The sequence below is a fragment of the Periplaneta americana genome, chromosome 10, assembly GCF_040183065.1.
Source record: "Periplaneta americana isolate PAMFEO1 chromosome 10, P.americana_PAMFEO1_priV1, whole genome shotgun sequence".
NCBI classification, from domain to species: domain Eukaryota; kingdom Metazoa; phylum Arthropoda; class Insecta; order Blattodea; family Blattidae; genus Periplaneta; species Periplaneta americana.
Window position 1 is genome coordinate 35,590,116 of NC_091126.1, and position 22,248 is coordinate 35,612,363.

Consider the following 22,248-nt stretch of genomic DNA (forward strand, 5'->3'; position numbering starts at 1 on the left):
CCAGCAATAAATTTGCATGTTGCTAACATTTCGAAATAATGAGTTGTTAGGCTTTTGGGTATTCTCAGTCATCCAAATTAGTCTGGCATAACAAGCCCAACAGAATAGGCAACCTCTCTGGTCTTACCTTTTGCCCTGATGATGGAACATGTATGTAGTTCCGAAACGTTGGAAATGTTCCAGGAAACAGTGGAATACCCAAAAGCCCAATTTTGATTTCGAAAACATGTTTTAATAGGTCTACCTTGCTGTTCAATTTTATATTATGATTTGACAGTATGTGAAGTCTATTCTTCTTCTTCTTCTTCTTCTTCTTCTTCTTCTTCAGCACGTTGGCCCGTTTTCGGGTCATGGCCTCCCCAGTTGCACTCCACCAAACTTGTCGATCCTGTGCTGCAACTCTCCAATTCTGGATTTTGAGGATTTGTAGTGCATCCTGACATACACCATCTTCCCATCTGTTACATGATCTTCCCACCGGCCTTCCTCCTCCGAAATCTCCTAAAAATACCTTCTTTGGGACTCGATGTTCTTCCATCCTAATTAGATGACTTCTGTGAAGTCTATCATTCTTTGTTATTTTGATGCTACTGTAGCTGCTGCTGTTGCTATAACCACCACCACCAATATTAGAACCATTACCACTATTACCGTCATTATTTTACTAATACCAGGGGCGTAGCATGCATGGATGTGGGTGATGTGTTGCATCCCCTGAATTTTTCTGAACAAAAAATATATTTATTGTTATTTACTGGTACTTTATTTTGTGTGTATCGTGTTATACCTGTTACACATAATAATTGAAAAGTCCACTGCAAGAATGATGGATGTCACTTTGTCGAAAATGAACCAAGACTGTCAATGCATAGCTGAAGACATATAGAATGTACATAGAGAGTTATATGGCATTAACACTGATAGTCATTGTGCAGTAATGATCGGAAAATCACAGTTAAGCTTTGAGCGCTAAGCATTTCAAACTTTCAATTGCTTCTCCTGAAAAATGTATTCCACATGACATCCATCATTCTTGCAGTGGACTCTTCTTCAATTATTATTTGAAGATTACATTCAAATTTTAAATGTCGCTGCTACAGCAATGGAAATATATTACACGAAGTGACAAAGGTGTGTGCCTGAGCCAATTTATTAACAGCGAGTTCTTACTCCCAAGAAATGTGACTGTGTATGTTGCATAGGCAGGGCTATGTGAGAGCGAGGCAATGTTCAACTGCTGAGTGGAAGAATGTCACTTATACCAGTGTGCAGAGGATGTGATTTAGATTATGCATAACCTGCATGCTGTGCCTGCGTGGTAAAATGTGATGGTATCCTTTGCATCAGTTGAGCTATATGAAAACAAGCAACTGCTGAGTGGAAGAATGTCACTTACACAATGTGCGAGGGATGTGATTTAGGTTCTGCATTTGACGATGCGCGTGTGCTTACATTCAATTTTTCTGTGTGTTTTATAACTCCTCTGCATGACATATTTTGTTAATACTAATACTTTAAAAAAGTATTTGTGGGAGCTATGCTTTATTTATAGTTATTTTTAAGTTAACCTACAATATTCTGTATAACTGTAGGCCCTAAATGTGTAATTTTGTATAGTCAGTCTCGTTCTATGCACTTTCGTCTTTCGTGTTTTATGTAAACTCGGCCAGGCTTCGGTCCAGTAAATATCCTTATAACCCCAGATCACATATAGATTGCTCTTTCCTATGTTAAAATCAGTTGCACTTTGAAGAGAACAACCACCAGGATCACCACCCGTCTGCTGTAAATGAACACGAGAGGCAGTACAGTTGCTAATGGAATTCAAATGGGAGTTATGACGTGACTCCTTATGTAACAACTAGATGGCAGCATAGTAAACCTGACAAAAGTTGTTAACGTCAAAACCTATAATGCTGAGCAATCTGGGTATATATATGATCTAGGTTATAACTTATGCTACAAGGAAATTATAAAGAAAATTTGAAAATTCAACTCAAACATTCCTCAATAAGCGGCTGTTTCCAAGAATGCAACTCCCGAATATAACGAAAGCAGACTACTATATTTTAACAATTTAAAAAATCGCATCCCTATGTCAAAATGTCATGCGAAGCCACTGACTACTACTACTTCTACACACACACACACACACACACACAACTACTACTACTACTACTACTACTACTACTACTACACACACTACTTACTACTACTACCCCCACTACTACTATTAATGTAGGCACATATCAACAAAAGCAAGTGGACAAGGTTCTCGCAATTGGCTCTACCCCAAAGTGCACCAGTGCACAGTTAGAAAACTAGTCTCTCTGTATAAATGGTTTCTCATTTTTTAAAATTTGAAATATTCTGATTGACAAGTACTAAACGAAATCTTAGCTACTAATCTATAATCTGTCTATATTATTACAACAAAATGTACACTTATTTTCGTAAAAAATAAATGGCCTCCCTGAATTTGCTGAATTCCAGATTCTTTGCATTGCATAGAGTGTAAGAGAAGGCCCTATGGCCTAAACTCTGCCAGTATAATTAAAAAATTATTATTATTATTATTATTATTATTATTATTATTATTATTATTATTATTATTATTATTATGCTCTGTGCTCCAAAGCAGTGCTACACATGAAATTGCTTTGGTAGTTATTGAAATTGATTTTACATCGATTGTTGTCATAACCCGAAAAGTATTTAAAAAGATGCAATGAAAATTGATCTGTTTTTAATAGTAGATGAATATTAATCAATCATGCAGTAAAATAGAATGATTGTAAACAAAGCGAGCAAGCATGCTAGCACAGAGTTATTGGAATGCTTATGATAAATTATCATAATTACTTTTGTCATACTGTATCATGTTTGTTTACATGATGACTCTTAGGCATTGTTTTGATCTTATTTTCAGATTAATTTCGTGATTTTTGCATTAGTTGTGAAATACCTTCCTCTAATACTGTTCAATTAATACTGGGTTGAAAACTGTTGTTGAATGTTTATTGTGTGAATTGTGCTGCATAAGGAGCTTCAAGAGTCGGGCCATTTTTTTAGTTTCTGGGACTGTATATTCCGATCAGATTAAAGTAAGCATTGTACAGTGATAGAGATCTAATGCAACTTTTTATAATGAAACACATTTTCTGATAGATCCTGTATGACATTATTATTCACGATGAGGTGGCATACATTTCATGCATGGCATTATTCTTCATGATGGCATCATTCAAAATGCAATCATTCTTTAGCTTTGTAGGATATAAACTAAATTTTTCTGTGATGAGATTAAATAACCTTCTGTCCACATGTCCATTTTTCAACAAAGAACGATTAGAAAATGAATTAAAGACCTCCTGCAGACCACGTGAAATTCATAATTAGCAAAATGGTCTTCAAGCCATCTATAAAGAGGTAACACGACTCATCTAGTTGGTCTTGCCATTCGCTGTTACTACAGCTTCCTCCGAAAGAAGTATGAGAACATTGAAAAGGGTTAAAAAATGATCTTCGTAATTCAATGAAAGATTAAGTTCTCTCAGTACAATCGACATTGAAAAGAAACTGGTTATTAAACAATTGCAATTGATCAGAGTTTCAAGGAACGAGTAATTGATACTTTTGCAACCAAGAACAATGAATACCTGGACCTGCTGTATAAAAATATAAGATAAGGAAATTTTTTCAGCCTACCAAGTATTTACACCTTAGCTTTGCCACTGTAATCTACTAGTTGAAAAGAATGTTAAGAAATTCGAATTATTGAATTGAAAAATTTAAGGTGAGTTTTTTTTTTTGTATCTATTAAGTTTGCACAATAACAAAGAACACACACACATATATATGTGTGTGTATATATATATATATATATATATATATTAAATATCACTACTCTTATAATTTTAAACTATGCTGTTGAAAATGATCACTTCCACAGGAACGATTTTTCACTTTCTTTTTCCACAGAGATATACTTGTGTAGTTTTGAAATTTGTTTTATAACTTTCTTCATATTGTTTATATTCTATCAAACCTCTTATGTTGAAATTCATAAAGAAATATATTTTATGCTCGACCATGCTGAAATGTAGTAATTATACACCTGGTAGCAGCCCTTTAATGGACCTCATTAAAGTACACCTATTCATTGAAGTTGAGGTGTTCCACCAATCAGAAAACACCATTGTAGCAATATGAAAGCGCAAGTATCGATTATTCTCGGATATGCAATCAAAAGACAACTAGCAAAACGTCACAGAGGCTGGAAATCCAATACTGTCGCAGAAGGTTATGTTCCGTTACTATAATAATTAGCGTTAATTGTAAATAATATTCAAATAAATTCAATTTGTCATCTCGTTGTTCAATGTCTAAATCAATTTCAAGGTTATATCAAGATTAATGTTTATTTTACTCTCTAGATTATATCAAGGTCAATGACGTTTGTTTCTCGGAAAAAATCAATACTTCCGCGTCTGCACACATCTCACAATTTACGAGATATTGCACAAGGTCAGTTCCGCTTCCCAGTCAGATAAGAATAACATGAATACTTATGAATAGACTTCGTGGAATTGCCACAAGAATCGTAAGGTTTACTACGCACGCAGTATAGACTGTATGAGAAGGGGACGTGCAACGGATGGAGTATGCCTCTGATGTAAACACTGAGCAGTATGCTGCGGTTACAATAAAACCTGTATCCTGCAGTCAAGAAATATAATGAATGATCATTGAAGTAGGAAATGTCTAAACATGTAAACACACAATTATTCTGTAGTGAGATATATTAACTCTTAAAATTTAATATAATATACTCTCATCAACATTGAATATGTGCATTGCAGTGAAGAGTTACGTACATTTTTAGCGACTGCAAAGTGAACCTCCGATGGTCACTCTATTGGAAAAATGTACGTTCAACATCACACGATGTAATAGGTGCATATTTGAAGAACGGAAAGTCACTACTTTTTAGTACACAAACTTCAGACATCTTGTCGTGACCTGATAGTATATCATTTATAATAGAAAGTTGTGAATAGGCAGAATTTTCAGCAATAATGTTTCTCAACTTACATTTCACTTTTTTCTGAAATTAGTGAATTGTTATTTTGGATAACGGTTTGTGATACTTTATCCACTATATTAAGGGCTTCTGAGAGTTGTACTGGCTCCAGGGGTAAGGGTATTCCAGGGGAAATTGTTTGGAACAGCAACAATCTCATTGTAGTATGTTTGATTGAATACTTGTCTGCACTGAACAAATGTTAAGCTTTGACTATTCCAACCACAGTAATGTAAAAACAAGTGCTTACATAGGTATACAATAGCTGTAGCTGCTCTATCTATTTGGATCTGTCACATTTCTTAACATGAACTGCTTATACTACGAGACTGGGCAGTCGCTCACCTCTTCTATACTACCATACATCGGCAACCTGATTGCTGCTTGCTGCGTGTGGCAATTCAACGAAGTCTACTTATGAATAATTTCAAGTTAGAAATATGGTCGAGCATAAAAAGTCGTATGAAACTTGACTATAATGGTAATTAAGACACTCGTATGAAAATTATGAAACTCGCATGAGCTTGTTTCATAAACATACTCGCGTCTTAATTACTACCATTACAGGCTCGTTGCATAATGTACTATTGTTTGTAATGACTCATTTTTTTGTCCATCATCACCGTGCGAAACCTGGGAAATGAACAACCAGTCAAAAGAACTGTTAATATTTAATTGCTTTTTAATCTGGTTGAAGATGTTTATTTCCATATGCAGTATAATTTAACATAAAAAATACAATACAACAGAAACTCAACCATTTCTATAACAACTGAATATTATTCATACAAGATAACACAATAGAAAAAATGGCACACCATTATAGTGAGTATACTTTCTGACAAATTCCAAAGACAGAGACGTCAAGGAAACATTGACAGACATGTGATTGGGTTAAGGGATCAGCTATAACATGAACATGGAACATTTGTGGTATAAACCATGTCAATTTTTTATGTAATTTAATCTGTGTTGCCTTCACATTTCAGTTGATCCTGTTTCTTAATGAAATCTAAAGAAAATTACTTCCAGTGATGAATAAATCTGACACATATTTGTATGTCCCTGTATTATTATATCAGAAATGTTGTTTTGGTTAATGCATATTTCGATCGTATTTCTCTATTATTGCTGCTCATGCACTTGCATCGATTTCCATTGCAGTATTCAATACTTCTGTGAATGACCTGTAATTATTTTAATATTCATTTTGTTACTCTGCTAAGCTATTATTACAATTTCTATTATTCACATGTGCATATTACATTTCCATCAAGAAACTTATCATTAACATGTGGTTTGTAATATGCCAAAATAAATATTAGAAACAAACTTTTTCTGCTAACAAATCAAAAAATCATGCCCAGTCAAAATGGTTAAAGAACTTAAATAAAAATGTACGAGTACAGGTATATATAAAAAGGAAAACAATTTTAAAATATGTACTACATATTAATGATAAATTATTTGATGGAAATGTAATATACACATAAGTGAATAATAAAAATTATAATTATTATTTAAAATATTGAATGCCAGTCAGGTAAAAATAACTAGATATTACTTGAACACCAAAATTAAATTACATGACACAATAGCTAACATTTGATTTAACAGAAAATGCATTGAACATAACATACCATAATACCATAACAAAAATTTGAGCCCAGTCAAAATTGATAACAATGAAATTAAATGTTATAAAAAAGATGAGGAAAAATATTAACAACAACCTGCCATTATTCTCGAAATCTTATTTACAAAAAACACTGCACAAAGGATCCAGATTAATTGCTGGTACATTTTTTTTTTCATTTTTTATTTACAATGACATTGATGATTTTAATTCCTAAATAATTTTGTCAACCATTCCAAAATGTGAACTGTATAATATTGATATAGACCACCTTATTTATTTGGCTCACATGAAAGTATCTTGGTGCAAGATTTTCAAGATGTTATACTTTGTCTTTGTGTATAAGCATCCAGTGTTTCGAAGCTATGAGGCGTGTTCAGAAAGTAAGTTTCCCTGGGGCCGTTTAGAGAAAGAAAACACAATTTCATGAAAAAATTTATTAGAACAGATACAGCAATTGTTGAGCTATTTTTCAACATATTCTCCACCGGAATTGAAACATCTGTCATACCGTGGGATCAACTTTTGTATCCCTATATCATAGAAGTCTGCCACCTGGGATCAGAACCAGTGTGTGACAGATGTCTGCACCTCTCTGTCTTTGTGAAAATGCTAACCGGACAGGAATTTCTTGAGGTGTAAGAAAAGATAATTGCTAGGTTCGAGATACAGGATGTAGGGTGGATGTTGTAAACCTCCCCAGCGAAACTCCTATAGAAGATCTGTTGTCCGCCAAGCCATATGGGCTGAACGATTACCATCATTTCTTACACCTCAAGAAATTCCTGTCCGGTCAGCATTTTCAGTGACAAAGAGGTGCAGATGACTGCCACACACTGGTTCTGATCCCAAGCAGCAGACTTCTAAGACACAGGAATACAAAAGTTGACCTCACAGTATGACAAATGTCTCAGTTCCAGTGGAGAATATGTTGAAAAATAGTTCAACAATTGCTGTATCTGTTCCAATAATAAATCTTTCCATGAAATTGTGTTTTCTTTCTCTAAACAGCCCCAGGGAATCTTACTTTCTGGACGTGCTTCGTATATAGTGATACCACCGTGACAGTTATTTTACAGCACTGGTAAAGGATTTCTGTTCCCTTGGCTTCCCTGTTGATAGCTCTACCTATATGACAGAGTACAAGAAATCCAAAAGTCCGACACTATTGTGAACATTGTAAAAGTCTTAAATCACAGTGAAAAGTGTCCTATTATCAAGGTCTCAGGAACTTAATATGCAGTTCATACTCAGCCATCACCAGAAACATGAGTCTCTCTTAGTTTGTCACCACTTTTCATTCCATATCTTCTTGTGCAGCTGCGTGGATCTTGACTCAGCAAGTCCTTGCGTTTGTTATTAAAAATGACATAAATTATCGACTCTGCTGATTTGAAGTTGCAGCAGTGATCGTGAATGTGATAGTAATACGAAATTTTAATACCCATACACCAATTTCTTGCCGATTTCACTGATACTGAGTTAGAAGATCCCGTACAGCCTTTCCATTTGCTCTGTCATTTGTCATGTCATATGCTGAAAAAATACAGAAAAACAATTCAATAATGTAATAATAAGAATGCATCTGTATTGACTAGCAGCATGCAGCATCCTTTACAGAGGAAGTTTCTGACAGTACAAACAATTATTTGAAGACAATATCACTAATGTGTTAGAAAAGCTGTTGGCAAGGTAAAACTTGCCAGTTGGTTTTCTGTGCCTTCAGATATGGTCAATTAAAGATCTTTCTGGACTCCTGCCCAGTTTGTGAAACATGATCAACCAATCAATAGTTGACAGATCGATAAGTTAGAGGCTGTGATGTTCAAGAAACATGACAGAGATTTACCAGATCAACAAATTTAACAAATCAATAATACCAGGCAGAATAAAATATTGTTACAGCTACTTAATTTCACTATAAGTTTAACAAATAGGTAGGCGTAAATTTGCCGTACTATAAATATGGTACCGGTACCTTTTTTTTAAATAAATGTAAATGGTTGAATAAAAGCATAATATTCGACATTAGTAGGCACACTGAACCAACTTCTGGTACTAGCAAAGAGAGATCTTGGGGCAGAACAAGGAGCCTTTTTTTTTTATTTTAATCTTCTGAAAGGTCTAAGAGAAGGAAAGCTAGAAACACATTGCAATCCCAAAACAAGGAGGAACTTTCCTTTCTCTCACAGATGAGGTTAAGAGATCAGTAAAAGAGAAATGCTGCTGATCTTGTCAAGGAAATTACAGATACCACATCAAGACATGCCACAAAAATGAAAAGAGTGTACATGTCACTGCCAAAAATCCTATTCCACTAAGTCCTGAGAAAGCTTCGGCTCTTATTATGCAAAACAAATTAACTAAGCATCAATATTTATCAATTTGAAGAGCAGCAATTAATTGTAATGCAAACATATATCGCTCATTTGCTGCAACAGTGACACATCTAAAAAATTTCAAGTATTTTAGTTGATAGTATAGAAAGAAGCATTATGTCATAACGATTCTTTCTGCACTTTCAACTCAAAAAATTGCCATTTTTGAGATGTGTCACTGTTGCAACAAATGAGCGATATAGGCCTATTCTCTGTACTGAAAAATTGTACAAGCAAAGGAAAACTGCTATCATCCTGAAAATTCCATAAAATTACAGACAACTCTGCCGAAATTCAATTACGACATTTATTATATAAAACTGTAAAACAACTAGCAATAATAATTTAATCAACCTTGTTAAATTACACACAGTCCGAATTAGAAATAAAATTAGAAACAGTTCATAAATGGGAGTGTGATGAAAGCAGTGGGCAGAGTAATTATAAACAAATGCTTCCGGGCGAGGACCATCACCACCATGACAGCAATTTATTTACCATTTCCATTGTACCAATAAAATTCCTTACCTTAAAGACTGATGATTAAAAGTTATTATTATTATTATTATTATTATTATTTAGCAAAATCCAAGCACATCTTCTACAAGGTACCCTAGACCAGTACATTTCCAGTTCAGTTATGTTACACAGGAGAAAAGTTACTAATTTTTGTCAAGATACACCCATTATAATAGGGTAGTTCCTCTTACAAAAATGTAATGAGAGTTTATAAAAAAAAAATATGTTATCTGTAACTACTGCACAAAGTTTGATAAAAATTTGTAAAATAGGAGAAAAAATTATTGATTTTGTCTAAATTCATCCATCTAATAAGATAGTTTCCTTTACACAAATGCAATGACAGTTTATATACAAAACAAATATGTTATCCGTCACTACTGTATAAATTTTGATGAAAGTCTCTTTCATATGAGAAAAGTTACTAATTTTACCTAACTTCACCCCTATAATGAGGTAGTTTTTTTACACATACGTAATGAGAGTTTATATATCAAACAAATATGTTACCTGTAACTACTGTATAAAGTTTGATTAAAATCTGTTAGAAGAGTTGATAATTTTATCTAAATTCACCCCCTATAATATGGTAGTTTTTTTTTAACAAATGAGAGTTTGTATACGAAACAAATATATTACCTATAACTACTGCATAAAGTTTAATTAAAATTTGTTAGACAGGAGAAAAGTTATTAATTTTGGCCAGCTAGATTTGTGTTTTGGACCACTGTGCTGCGGTGGCTAAGTGGTCAGGCCTTCACGCATGTGGTCCGGGTTCGATCCCAGTCAGGTTTGAGATTTTTCATTGAAAAATCGATTGAGACACTTGTGGCAAACAAGGTCGCAGTTGGGGTTTTACTCAGGGGTTTTTCCCCATTTCCCCATATTAGATATCTACATAATTCCGTCAACATCTCTATATTCCATTATAATTCCCATAACATTCCCCGAAAGCCAGCTGGCAATGCATGGAGAGGGCTGCCATAGGGACAAGTGGAGTTGCCTGCTAGAAACCTGGGTGCGCAGCGAACCTTAGTGTTGTCAATTAATATTTGAGGAGAAAAATTCGCTCCGGCACCGGGGATCGAACCCGGGTCCTTGGTTCTACGTACCAAGCGCTCTGACCACTGAGCTACGCCGAATTCAATCCACAGCACCGGAGCTTCCTCCTTCAATGTTACCCTTTGTGGCCTGACTCCAAGTTAGGCATGTATGTTGACGTATATGTCTAGTGTCAACTGCCATTATACTAGAGCGCACTCAGTTGAGTGACTTATTTGGCCGGGATTCCGCAGTTATGATGCACTGCTAGCTGTGAGAATATTATGGATTTATTAATTTGTCCTACAGAATAATCTCTGTAATGTTGACAATTAATATTAGAGGAGAAAAATTCGCTCCAGCGCCGGGGATCGAACCCGGGTCCTTGGTTCTACGTACCAAGTGCTCTGATCACTGAGCTACACCGAATTCAATCCACAGCACCGGATCGAATCTTCCTCCTTCAATGTTTCCTTTTGTGGCCTGACTCCAAGTTAGGCATATATGTTGACGTATATGTCAGTGGTGTATACTGGTTTAAGGGCCTGGGCTACCACTGACCCTATTATTACACAAAATATATTTTAAAGTCCCTATAATAAAATTCCTTACCTATTTATATATGAATTCCAGACGTCTTGATTGGGACGAAAATACGTTGATGACTTCGTCATTGAAATTACAGTTGGGCCGCTTATGAAGTTTCTGTAGAAATGACTTTTCAATGGACATCAGTGCCAAGCCGGATAAACGTTCTTGTGTATGAGTTGATCTACAGTAGGATTTTATTCTCTTCAACGCAGAAAATGTTCTTTCTACTGATGCTGACGTAGCTGGTATTGTCACAATTAATGTTGCCAATTTAAGGACTTCAGGAATAACTTGGTTCAGCTGGTTTTCATATATGGCAGATAATATTTCATGGATAGGTTTGTTCGAAAAATCAAAGACTTCTGCTGAATATATTACACTTAATTCATTTTTCAAACGTACTTGATCAAAGTGACTGTTATAGGACTGAAATAATTTGTTTAGTGCCTCAATAGGGAAGTTTTCTCTATAAGCAGAAAATTTTTGAGAATCTAGAAGATATGTGAACTGAAGCTTTCCATAATCAGAAAATCTGTTAGTAATTTCCATGTGCATATGATCTAGTATGCTGTAGTACAGCTGCCTGTATTTCAATTCATCATCTCCTTTTCTTCGCTTTAATGGTGGTTCCATTGTATTGGCTGAAGAATTTTCATTTTCCATATTACTCCATATGGACGGAAACCCACTACGTCTGAACTCGAATATACTATTTTTTAACTTTGATACCTCTTGCAAGCAGTATGCTATGTCTAGACTTTTTCTCTGAAGAATATTGTAGAGCACATCTGTATGTGCGTACACTCTAGCATAGACCAAGAAGAAATATATTCTGAAACTGTGTGAAAAAAAATACAAATATCCTTGAGCCTGCACAATTACATCATCATCCCAGTTTTCTTCAGAGTCATTACAAATGATATTTTCAAAGAAAGCAGTCAGTTGTTCTCTGTATTCCTTTACTGTATTTACAAGCCGAGATGTAAAATTGCATCTAGTTGGTGCTACTTTTGGGAGTTTCTTTTTCATAAATTCTTGAGTTTTTCTGATCTTTTAGGAGATGATGAGAAAAATGCAGCTAAACCCGACAGTGTTTTGAAAAAAAATGCGGCATTCTGGAATGGATGAAGTAGTTTGTTGCAAAACTAAATTGAGAACATGGCTGTAACAATGGACAAATAGTGCTTGAGGATACTTTCCTTGAACTTTTGTTTTTAAGCCATTAATATTTCCCGCCATAACTGAAGCACCATCGTATGTCTGTGCAATTAACTTATTGCCGATATTGTATTCTGCTATAACACCTTCCACATGCTGAAACCAAGCAACAGCAGTTTTGCCCGAACTGACATTTGTGAATCCTATAAACCGTTCTTGAACATTGGCAGTACTATCGACGTATCTTAAAACAGTGGACAATTGACTCTGATTAGAGCAGTCACTTGTTTCATCAACAACAATGGCCGCAAAAGGTGCTTCTTCTATTTCAGATTTTATGTTCTTTATCATAACCCCACTTATAGCAAATATTAAGTCATTATGAATTGCGGGAGAAGTACCACGAAATACTGTTGAACTCTCAAGATGATTGGGCAGTAAATGGTCAAATTCACTTAAGCAACTTAAATATTCAATATAATTTCCTCTATTGTCTGATTCCACACCCTCATTATGATCCCGAAAAGCCAATTCTTGTTTTCCTAGAAAGCAGACTGCGTTAATAAGACGCAGTAAAATCTCCCGATTTTTTTTCCACAGGAGCATTGTGTTGGTTGATATATAGAGCTTTTTGCTTATCTAGCTGTAAATCAATTCTTGTCTTCCCAAAGTTTGCAAAGTTCATGCTACTACAAATGTGAGCTTTTGATTTGTCGTGTTTTAGGACTGCCGTTCGAAGGGAGTTGATATTAGAAAACCCTCTTTTGACCACACATTAGTTTCGCGGCTAAATAACAAACATGGCCAGCAAAATAGTTTAGACAGTTTAGAACTACCACACAACCAATTCCACTTACCATATGATGTTGAAGTGAAATGGCGTGTGTACTCACGCTGTTTTTCTTTTACGTCCATGGACAAATTTAACTCAGGAGTTGGTCTTTCCATTTTCACAATTTGAACTTCCTCGTTGTATGTACGACGGTTAAAAGGCACTTTTAATAAACCTTCTATTACACAGTCATTTTCAACACAAACCTCTCCAGAAACTTGTTCTGCCATATTTTTCACACTATCACTTAATTAGGAAATTAAAAACTTAATAATTCACAATTAATATAGCTCTTAGACACTCGAACAAATCACAAATTTAAAATACTGCACTGCAAGAACACAATTACATTCATGAGCTAGCGTGCTAAGCGTATTGTTGCTTCACGCCTGCGAAGAAACTGATCACGAGAGCGGCAACTCACCCGTCCTACACTGCACGATGGAAACAGAAGAGAGCGGGGGGATGGGCAGTTGTGCGACAGGACAGCGTGCGCGGTACGGTCACAGGCTACCTCATGTAGCAAGCGGTTTCTCCAGTGATGCCGCCTTGACAACTTGTTTCTTTTCGAGAGCAGAGAGCGCATATAAATCTAACAATTACTTTAATTTTAATTACTGTGGTAAAACTAATAATACAAAATTATTACATTATGTTATATTATAAACTTTTTCTTTTGTAATTTCCTTGGGCTACCACCGGTAGCCCGCAAAATACGCCCCTGGTATATGTATATGTCAACTGTCATTATACTAGGAGCGCACTCAGTTGAGTGACTTATTTGGCCGGGAGGAAGATTCGATCCGGTGCTGTGGATTGAATTCGGCGTAGCTCAGTGGTCAGAGCGCTTGGTACGTAGAACCAAGGACCCGGGTTCGATCCCCGGTACCGGAGCAAATTTTTCTCCTCAAATATGTTGTTGTTGTTGTTGTTGTTGTTATCTAATGCCGGGCTTTGGCAACGAAGCCATTAGCGTTCTTGCTCTCCAATATTTCTCTGTGGTGGATCCATCAGGTAGAACTTCACAGGTTTGTAGATGATCTTCAGTCATATTCTCCTCAAATATTAATTGTCAACATTACAGAGATTATTCTGTAGAACAAATTAATAAATCCATAATATTAGTGTTGTCAGCCACTGTGGATTTGGGAATGTGCCTAACTTGAGGGTTAGCACAATAGATCTTGAAAGGTCGCAGTGCTTGGTCATAGTGTCCCCTCCAAAAATTCCATTCCATTTCCCCTTCAGTCAAACTCCAGACCTAACAGCGAATATGAACATCACCCTGGATGACTGCCTGACTGCTGGGATGATAATGTGATAGTACATACCACAGCGTCCATTGATGTCTATGGACCTGGTGTCTGCACCCATCTGTAATAGAATTCTCACAGCTTCCAGTTGTCCAGCTCTAGCTGCACAGTGCAGTGGGGTGACATTCATGAATTTGGCCGGTATGTTGATGTCGCTGATGAGCTTGTTGTCACGAAGAAATTGTATGGTTAAACTATTGCCAGTCTGAGCAGCCAGGTGCAGACATGTTAGCCCCATGGCATCTGCTTCAGACGAGGATGCACCACAACGAAGAAGATGCTGTATAATGCAAAGATTTCCACCCTTACAAGCTTCCAGCAGGGGTGTTGATCCACAGTCATCACAGGAAGAGACCAGAGTTGCATTAGTATCCAGAAGCAGATGCACTATGTCTTCATGTCCATTCAGGGCTGAATGAGAAAGGGAACCATCAATATACAGCGTGAACCGTAAGTAATGTCATTAATTTCCTTGGGATATTTCAAACAAAAAAGTTCAATACAGTTTTGCTCGTTTTTACTTCCTTTTCGAAATAAAAATTGTTTTATATGAAATATTTCATAGCATGTTTTGGGAAAGACATTGATTTAATTTCCGCAATTGCCATGGCTCACTGGACTGAATGGAAACAAATGCTGTGTTCTTGATAAACGAATCACTACTGAAAAAGAATTAATTGAAATGCTACTGGGAGCTTACAAGTACCTCCTTGCCCTTGTGTTCTCAGTGACGTTTATGCTAATGTAAATATACAACTCAGCTGGTGATAAAGTATTAAGTTAACACACTGAAGGCATTCTTAATTACCAAAGTTAAGCAAATAAAATTCCCATGATTTATTCAATTTGTTGAAGGAGAATAAGAAACTTCTTATACAAATTCATCACCAAAACATAATATGTCCAATTGGAGTGTTATGAATGTGCTGTAATTTTATGTTTTGCATTATGAGAAATGTAATTTTGTTCTGTTTTTGTAATTTAGGTATGTATTATTATTATTATTATTATTATTATTATTATTATTATTATTAATATTATTAAGTTATTTTACGACGTTGTATCAACATCTCTGGTTATTTAGCATCTGAATGAAATGAAGGTGATAATGCAAGTGAAAGTCCACACCTGTGGAGTAACAGCGTGTCTGGCTGCGAAACCAGGTGGCTTGGATTCAATTCCCGGTCAGGGCAAGTTACCTGGATGAGGTTTCTTCTGGAGTTTTCCCTCAACCCAAAATGAGCAAATGCTGGGTAACTGTCAGTGCTGGATCCCGGAATTAATTCACCGGCGTTATCACCTTCATCTCATTCAGAGGCTAAATAACCTAAGATGCTGATAAAGCGTCATAAAATAACCTACCTATCGGTCCAACACCGATAGTTATCCAGCATTTTCTCATATTGGGTTTAGGGAAAACCCTGGAAAAAACCTCAACTAGGTAACTTGCCTCAACCAGGATTCAAACCTGGGCCACCTGCTTTCGTGGCCAGACGTGCTAACCATTACTCCACAGGTGTGGACTTTAGGTTTGTGTGTGTGTGTGTGTGCGTGCATGCTAAATCTTAAAGAGTGTTAATGTCTACACTTTGTTCACATTATTTAGAATTAAATTAATTAAATTTATATTTCCAGTACTGTTACATTCTTTATTTATTTTATTGGGTTATTTTACGACGCTGTATCAACATCTCAGGTCATTTAGCGTCTGAATGAAATGAAGGTGATAATGCCGGTGAAATGAGTTCAGGGTCCAGCACCGAAAGTTACCCAGCATTTGCTCGTATTGGGTTGAGGGAAAACCCTGGAAAAAACCTCAATCAGGTAACTTGCCCCGACCAGGATTTGAACCCGGGCCACCTGGTTTCGTGGCCAGACACGCTGACCGTTACTCCACAGGTGTGGGTAGTACCGGTACGGAATGTTGTATGACTAGGATAGGGAGTTTTCTGCGAAACTGTAACATTAGTAAGTTCCATGTAGGTGAGAATAAATTAACGTTTTTTTTTTTTTTTTTTCAGTTAACAAAATTAATTGTAATTTTATTTACAATGCATAACGTCTTGGTTTCATTGTTTAGCAAAGCCATAAACAAGCTCGTCTGCTCGTCTCTTATTTTTATGAGACTATAAAAGCTAAATATTTTAATATTTAAAGTTCAGTTCCCACATTATTTCATCAGCAGCAGTACTCAATTGTAACATTTTAATCTCAAACTCGAGGAGGGGCGACTGACCTACTCTGTCCACCCCCCTCCCAAATGATGCTTTTGGCACTATTAGCTATTGAATACACCGTATCCGACAATATAAACTCACAACTTGCTGATGCTAGATAGTAGCCTATCGGTAATTGTGAATTGAATAAAGAACTATGCATTTTTGTTGTTCTGCTGATTAGGAAATTCAACCCTGTCTGCCACATTGTTGAATACACTAACCTGCTACATGGAGAGGGTAACGACCATTGTTTGACTTGACATTCGCAAGTAATGGCTGTCCATCAAGTAAAATCTTTGTTATTTCTACATCTCCATACTTGGCTGCAACATGAAGAGCAGTCCATCCATCTTTGTTTCTCAGGAATCTGTCAGCGTGGTTCTCGAGCAAAATTTTTACACACTTCTGAGCATGACATCCCTTCTTTGTGCTGGCCAACATTAAAGGCGTCCAGTCACTCCCTTTGAGTATATCTGTATCAGCTCCTAAAAACAAAAATCACGCAGTAAATCTCGTGCATAAAAAATTCTATGGGACCAGGACTTATTTTCATTATGGACACGATTCTGCTATTTCAATATTTTGCAAGAAACAGAATACACATGCAACTCATGTCTATATTAAAAATGGATTATTGATATAGTAGAAACTGGTTTATGATTTTTTTTTTCAGAATAACAATTTAAAGTACTTCAATCAGATCCAGTTTTGAGCTTAACTTTCTTCCTTACTGATAATTAAATAAGTACCAGTACTAGTAATTAATATTTTTTTTTTTATATAAGTATGTCTATTCTTTCAACATGCGACATTAGCGATTATTGTAACAAATATTTTTAATAATATACTTTATTAGGTAATCAAGGCGTTCAATCTGAACTTGAGAACATGTACAATATGACTTGAATGTCGTAGCAACAGATGGCGGTCTGTATGGTCTGTGTGCTACCATAACCTCTATCGAACTGTGTTTTGCTGGGGCAAGTCGTACGCAGGGTATTTGTTATCATCAGTTGCGTACGGCATCATTCCACAACACAAATCAAATGCTCTGTGTCCATGTTGACAGTCAAAGTTAATGTCAACAAATACTGTACGTAAGTAATCGTCTTAACCCTCTCCCCATATCCCGACAGTAAGAAAAAACTCACCCCAGTACATGTTTCCAAACAGTTCATATTCTTGCCACTACTGGAGTTACGGTACGTATCGGTAAGTACTCTTAAGAATGAACGCCGTACTTGCTAGGCAACATCTCTGGCACGTAGGTAATACACCTTTGTGGAAGTGTAGGAAGATTGAATTGTCTAGGCTCATCTGCTAGCCACATGACGGCATACAGCGAGCCATGACACACTTTGAACTGAACACGCAGTATTTATTCTTTAATATCATTAGTATTATTCATTAAGGCTAAATCTGTAGTTTCAAATATAAAATCTTTGCGAAAAATTTATAAGTACCGGTAGTCGATAGTGATGTAACTGCTCTATAATTCTTCAATTCCAGAGGGTCTCCTTTTTCATTTAATGGACAAATCACTCCAGTTTTGCATTCCTCTGGGATCTCTTCTCTAAACCATATTAATTTAAACAATTCATATAACAATAATATTAAATTCCGCCCTCCATTCTTCAGTAATTCTGCCAAAATATCGTCATTACCTGGTGCTTTATTATATCTTAATTCTTCCATTCCTCTCCAAATCTCTTCTATTGTTGGGGGGTTTTCACCAATAAAGTTAACTGTGCAAATATCATCTGATATGTATTCTATTGTGTCTTCTGTTAAAACTCCATCAACTTCATTACCACCATCAACTTCATTATCATAAAACTCCCATCTTCTTAAGACACTATCCTTTTGTGTTACTATATTTCCTTCGTTATCTTTACAAATTTCAAGTTTTGGTTTATATGTTTTCCTACCTCCACTTATCATCGATATTTATATATTCCAAAATAATATTAATAATTTTCCATAGCATTTTTTTATTTAATATACAATTTTTCCTTAATGAATTTCTCATTCCTGCAACGTTTTAATGAGAGAAAACGAAATTTAGGACAAAAACACGGCACTTGTTCAAAATAACTTAAATTTACACTTATCACTTAAATTTATTCAGAATTACTGGTGTAATTTTTTATTGAACATAGGGCACATATAACTTGTTTCATGGAGAGCTATTTGTATACATATTCTTGATAGTTCGTGCAAACTTTCCTGGTCTTCACATAATGTTTTCCTGGACGCATATAGCCTTTTCCAGAAAATTTATAAATAAAAAACAGTAAAATAGTATAAAATTGCAACGAAACTGGCCAAGTCAAAATTAAAACAAGAAAAATACGTATGTAAACTACGAAATAGATTTTAAATATGAAGGGAAACTAAATGTACAACAATTAACTATGTAACAATTAAGAAACAACTTTTTTAATTATCACTGGTTCGTCTCTGGAAGTTTTTGCTTGATACTGAAAAAATTTTCCTCCAGTGACTCGGCCGGTTTTGATACTATATGCCTCATTTAATGCTTGAGTTCTTGGACACATGGATTCTTGAATATATCCGCAAGAAATAGACATCACTAAAAGAAAACATGCGTTTTTTATTCAAAAGAATTATCTTAATTTTTTTCTATTGGTTTTTACATTTGTCAGAGTTTATTGAAAGATCACATTTGTCTTAAATTTTGAGCAGGTAATAGATGTACAGAATGCTGGAACAGTAAATGAATTTTTTTAAATATTAATAATTTGGTCCTCACATGATAGCTGTCAATTTAATTCACACTTTACCATGTTCAAGAAGAAATTGCACAGCTGAAGGTTGACTGGCTTGAGCAGCTTCATGGAGTGGAGTCTTCCCAAGACGATTGCATTGGTTGACATATGCAGCTGCATTCCAATGATCAATCATATACCTAAAATTCAGTACTGTATTAATGTTAACATTTTGGTGTCTGTACACTTGAAAAGCGAAATGCATAATTCCAGGAGCTTATTGGATTATTAAAATTTGTAACCTCGCAAAATTTCACTTTTCATTTTTCAGCTTTTGAAAAGTGAAAAGTCTTTCTGTTCCTCCGTGAATTAGAGACTGTTTTGCACCTTTCACTTCATTCTGCAAAATCTTTGCATATCAAAAGTCATTGTAACTCCATGTTGTTGAGCTCTATTTCCTAGCGAAAGAAAATTTATGGGTAATTTATTGTTCTTTAGAAGAAAGAGGTAAATTTCTTCTTGTTTTTGGTTCTAGAATAGGCCCAGTTCTTTCAAGAACATGATCTGCTTGAATTGGCATAATTCGAAAACAGTCACAGAATTGAGACAAACTTAAGTAATGAAAATTTATCCTGTTTTTATACACTCTTTTTTTAGTTCTCCGTCACTTGAATCACTTAATATTAAATTTTCATTCCTTATCATATTTCTTCTCTAAATTATTTTGAATCCAAAACAAAAACATACAGTAGGCCTACTGAATATAATGAATTTAACTTTAGTGGCAAACAGACTGGTTCTCTGCAAAAATCCCATTCACATTTCAGCATATGTCTTTGCACTTTTAAAATTATTTAATGGTGGAACAAAGTAATAATATAGCTGAAAAATTTCTTCTACTTTTCCTTTTCACTTTGAGAACCAGTTTTGAAAAGTGGTAGTGGAACAGAAACTGCAATGAAAAGTGTAAAGTGAAAAGTTGAAAAGTTTAATGATGGCATAGACCCTAGGTCAAGAAGGCATTTTCCACTAGCATGTAATTATTTCCATATTAGGGTAGATTGTAAGTGTGATGATCAAGTCAACTGTGGGAATCCCCCCTGTAACAGCTTAACAGTTTACAAGAATTAATATAACAAAATGGTTTGGAGTAGATCCTAGTCATCCAAGTTTTTGCAGATAGTCTGTATTATTTTAATTTTGTAATGATATTGCCATTTCTAGTACTGCAAAGAAAAAAAAATAATCATGATATTTAATTTACCACAGTTGGTTTTCAAGTTTTTTTTGCTGCCAGAAAATGTTAGGGTACAAATGTCTACAAAATTACAACTAAAATGTATGTACTCTTAGTCTTCAGTGTTTTGAAAATTATTTAGCGACAGCACTGGACTTCGAGGGTGTACTATATGTAAGTGACGAATTTTCCAAAAATAAATACATAAATACACCAAGGAAAAAATTATGGTGGCAGCAGCAGTGGTAGTAGTTGTAGCAGCAGCAGCAGCAGTGGAGATGGCAGTGACAGTGACAGTGACAGTGACAGTGGTGGTGGCAGTGGTGGGTCAACTCATTAGTTATCTTTAAATAAAATAAGATAGGCTTAGTTGTCGTATGTGAAAAGAAGGGGCCTCATGAAAAAAAAAAAAACTCTGGGCCTTTGAAACTGTAAATCAGGCCCTGAAAAAAGAGCAAACAACATCAATATACCACATTCAAAGCAATGCATGAACGCATATTAACGACTCAATAGAGTGATTGACCAGAAATAATAATAATAATAATAATAATAATAATAATAATAATAATATTTTTTGTCATCATAGTCATCATTGAAAGTAGAGTTATTCCATGAAAAATATTATTGTTCCTTCAGTGAATGTGAAAATCGAGAAGAGTATTCAGAGCTATAAAAAATTATAGCGGTGTTTATTGCATTTGTTGATATTCAGTTCTTGCATTTTTATTTAGGCCTGGATCAGATCTGGTTAAATATTTTAACGAAAAGTATTCAAATGCAGTTGTTGGAAAGCGCGGGAATTCCAGGAACGTGAGGGAAATTTTACAACTTATGGGAATTTCTGAGATATCCGGCGACACTGCCTGAAGGGGGAGAGTGACGATCGTGGAGTGTGATCGATGGTATAATAAATATTAATCTCTCGTTTATTTTCGTGAAGAGGACAGAGAAGGATCAGAGAACGAAAGAACTATAGTATAATTATTGCAATCAAAATGATCTTACTTTAACAAATCAATTCTCCCGTATCGAGCTGCAATATGAAGAGGATTATCACCACACTTCGAAATGCAGTCTGTCCATGTTTTAGGATTCTCTGTCGCATTTAAAATTAAACTAAGTTCTGTCACGCTTCCGGATTTACACACCGGAAAGACAACTTCAACCAAGGACATTTCGTCTTCCTTTGCAAGTTGTAACTTGCTACCGCCGCAAAGAAAACTTTAGTTTCAGCATTAACAGAAAATTGAACACATACGTAGTGCCTTGGAGAATGAAATACTGTATTAGGAGATATTATGTATAGGTACTGTTTATTCGTGATACTTAAGTTATACGTTACAAAATGAACACACTGTCATGACCCCCTTTTTTATGACAATATTACAGACATGCCACAATAGTACACATATGTGCTACTACACGCAATATTGGACAACACGCTGACAAGTATGTAGTCTCTTCTCCTCTCCTTCGTTTGCAGGATTGCCAATTCGATAATGAGTCACT

At 35.4% G+C, this 22,248-nt stretch overlaps 1 protein-coding gene across 3 annotated transcripts; it reads right to left on the bottom strand.

The window, feature by feature from the left end:
* Nucleotides 1–5,720: 5,720 nt before the first annotated feature.
* Nucleotides 5,721–22,248, bottom strand: LOC138707596 (ankyrin repeat domain-containing protein 16-like). Of its 3 annotated transcripts, none has more exons than XM_069837220.1 (5): nucleotides 22,164–22,248; nucleotides 19,575–19,699; nucleotides 16,992–17,255; nucleotides 14,570–14,962; nucleotides 5,721–8,255 (listed from the first exon to the last, which is right to left on the bottom strand). In XM_069837220.1, the coding sequence occupies exons 2-5, from the start codon at nucleotides 19,693–19,695 to the stop codon at nucleotides 8,188–8,190; spliced, it is 846 nt and encodes a 281-aa protein (XP_069693321.1). In that variant the 5' UTR covers nucleotides 19,696–19,699; nucleotides 22,164–22,248; the 3' UTR covers nucleotides 5,721–8,187. The 3 variants fall into 3 exon arrangements, with proteins under 3 accessions (XP_069693321.1, XP_069693319.1, XP_069693318.1); XM_069837218.1 differs by having other exon boundaries at nucleotides 22,095–22,221; XM_069837217.1 differs by having other exon boundaries at nucleotides 5,722–8,255; nucleotides 21,745–22,223.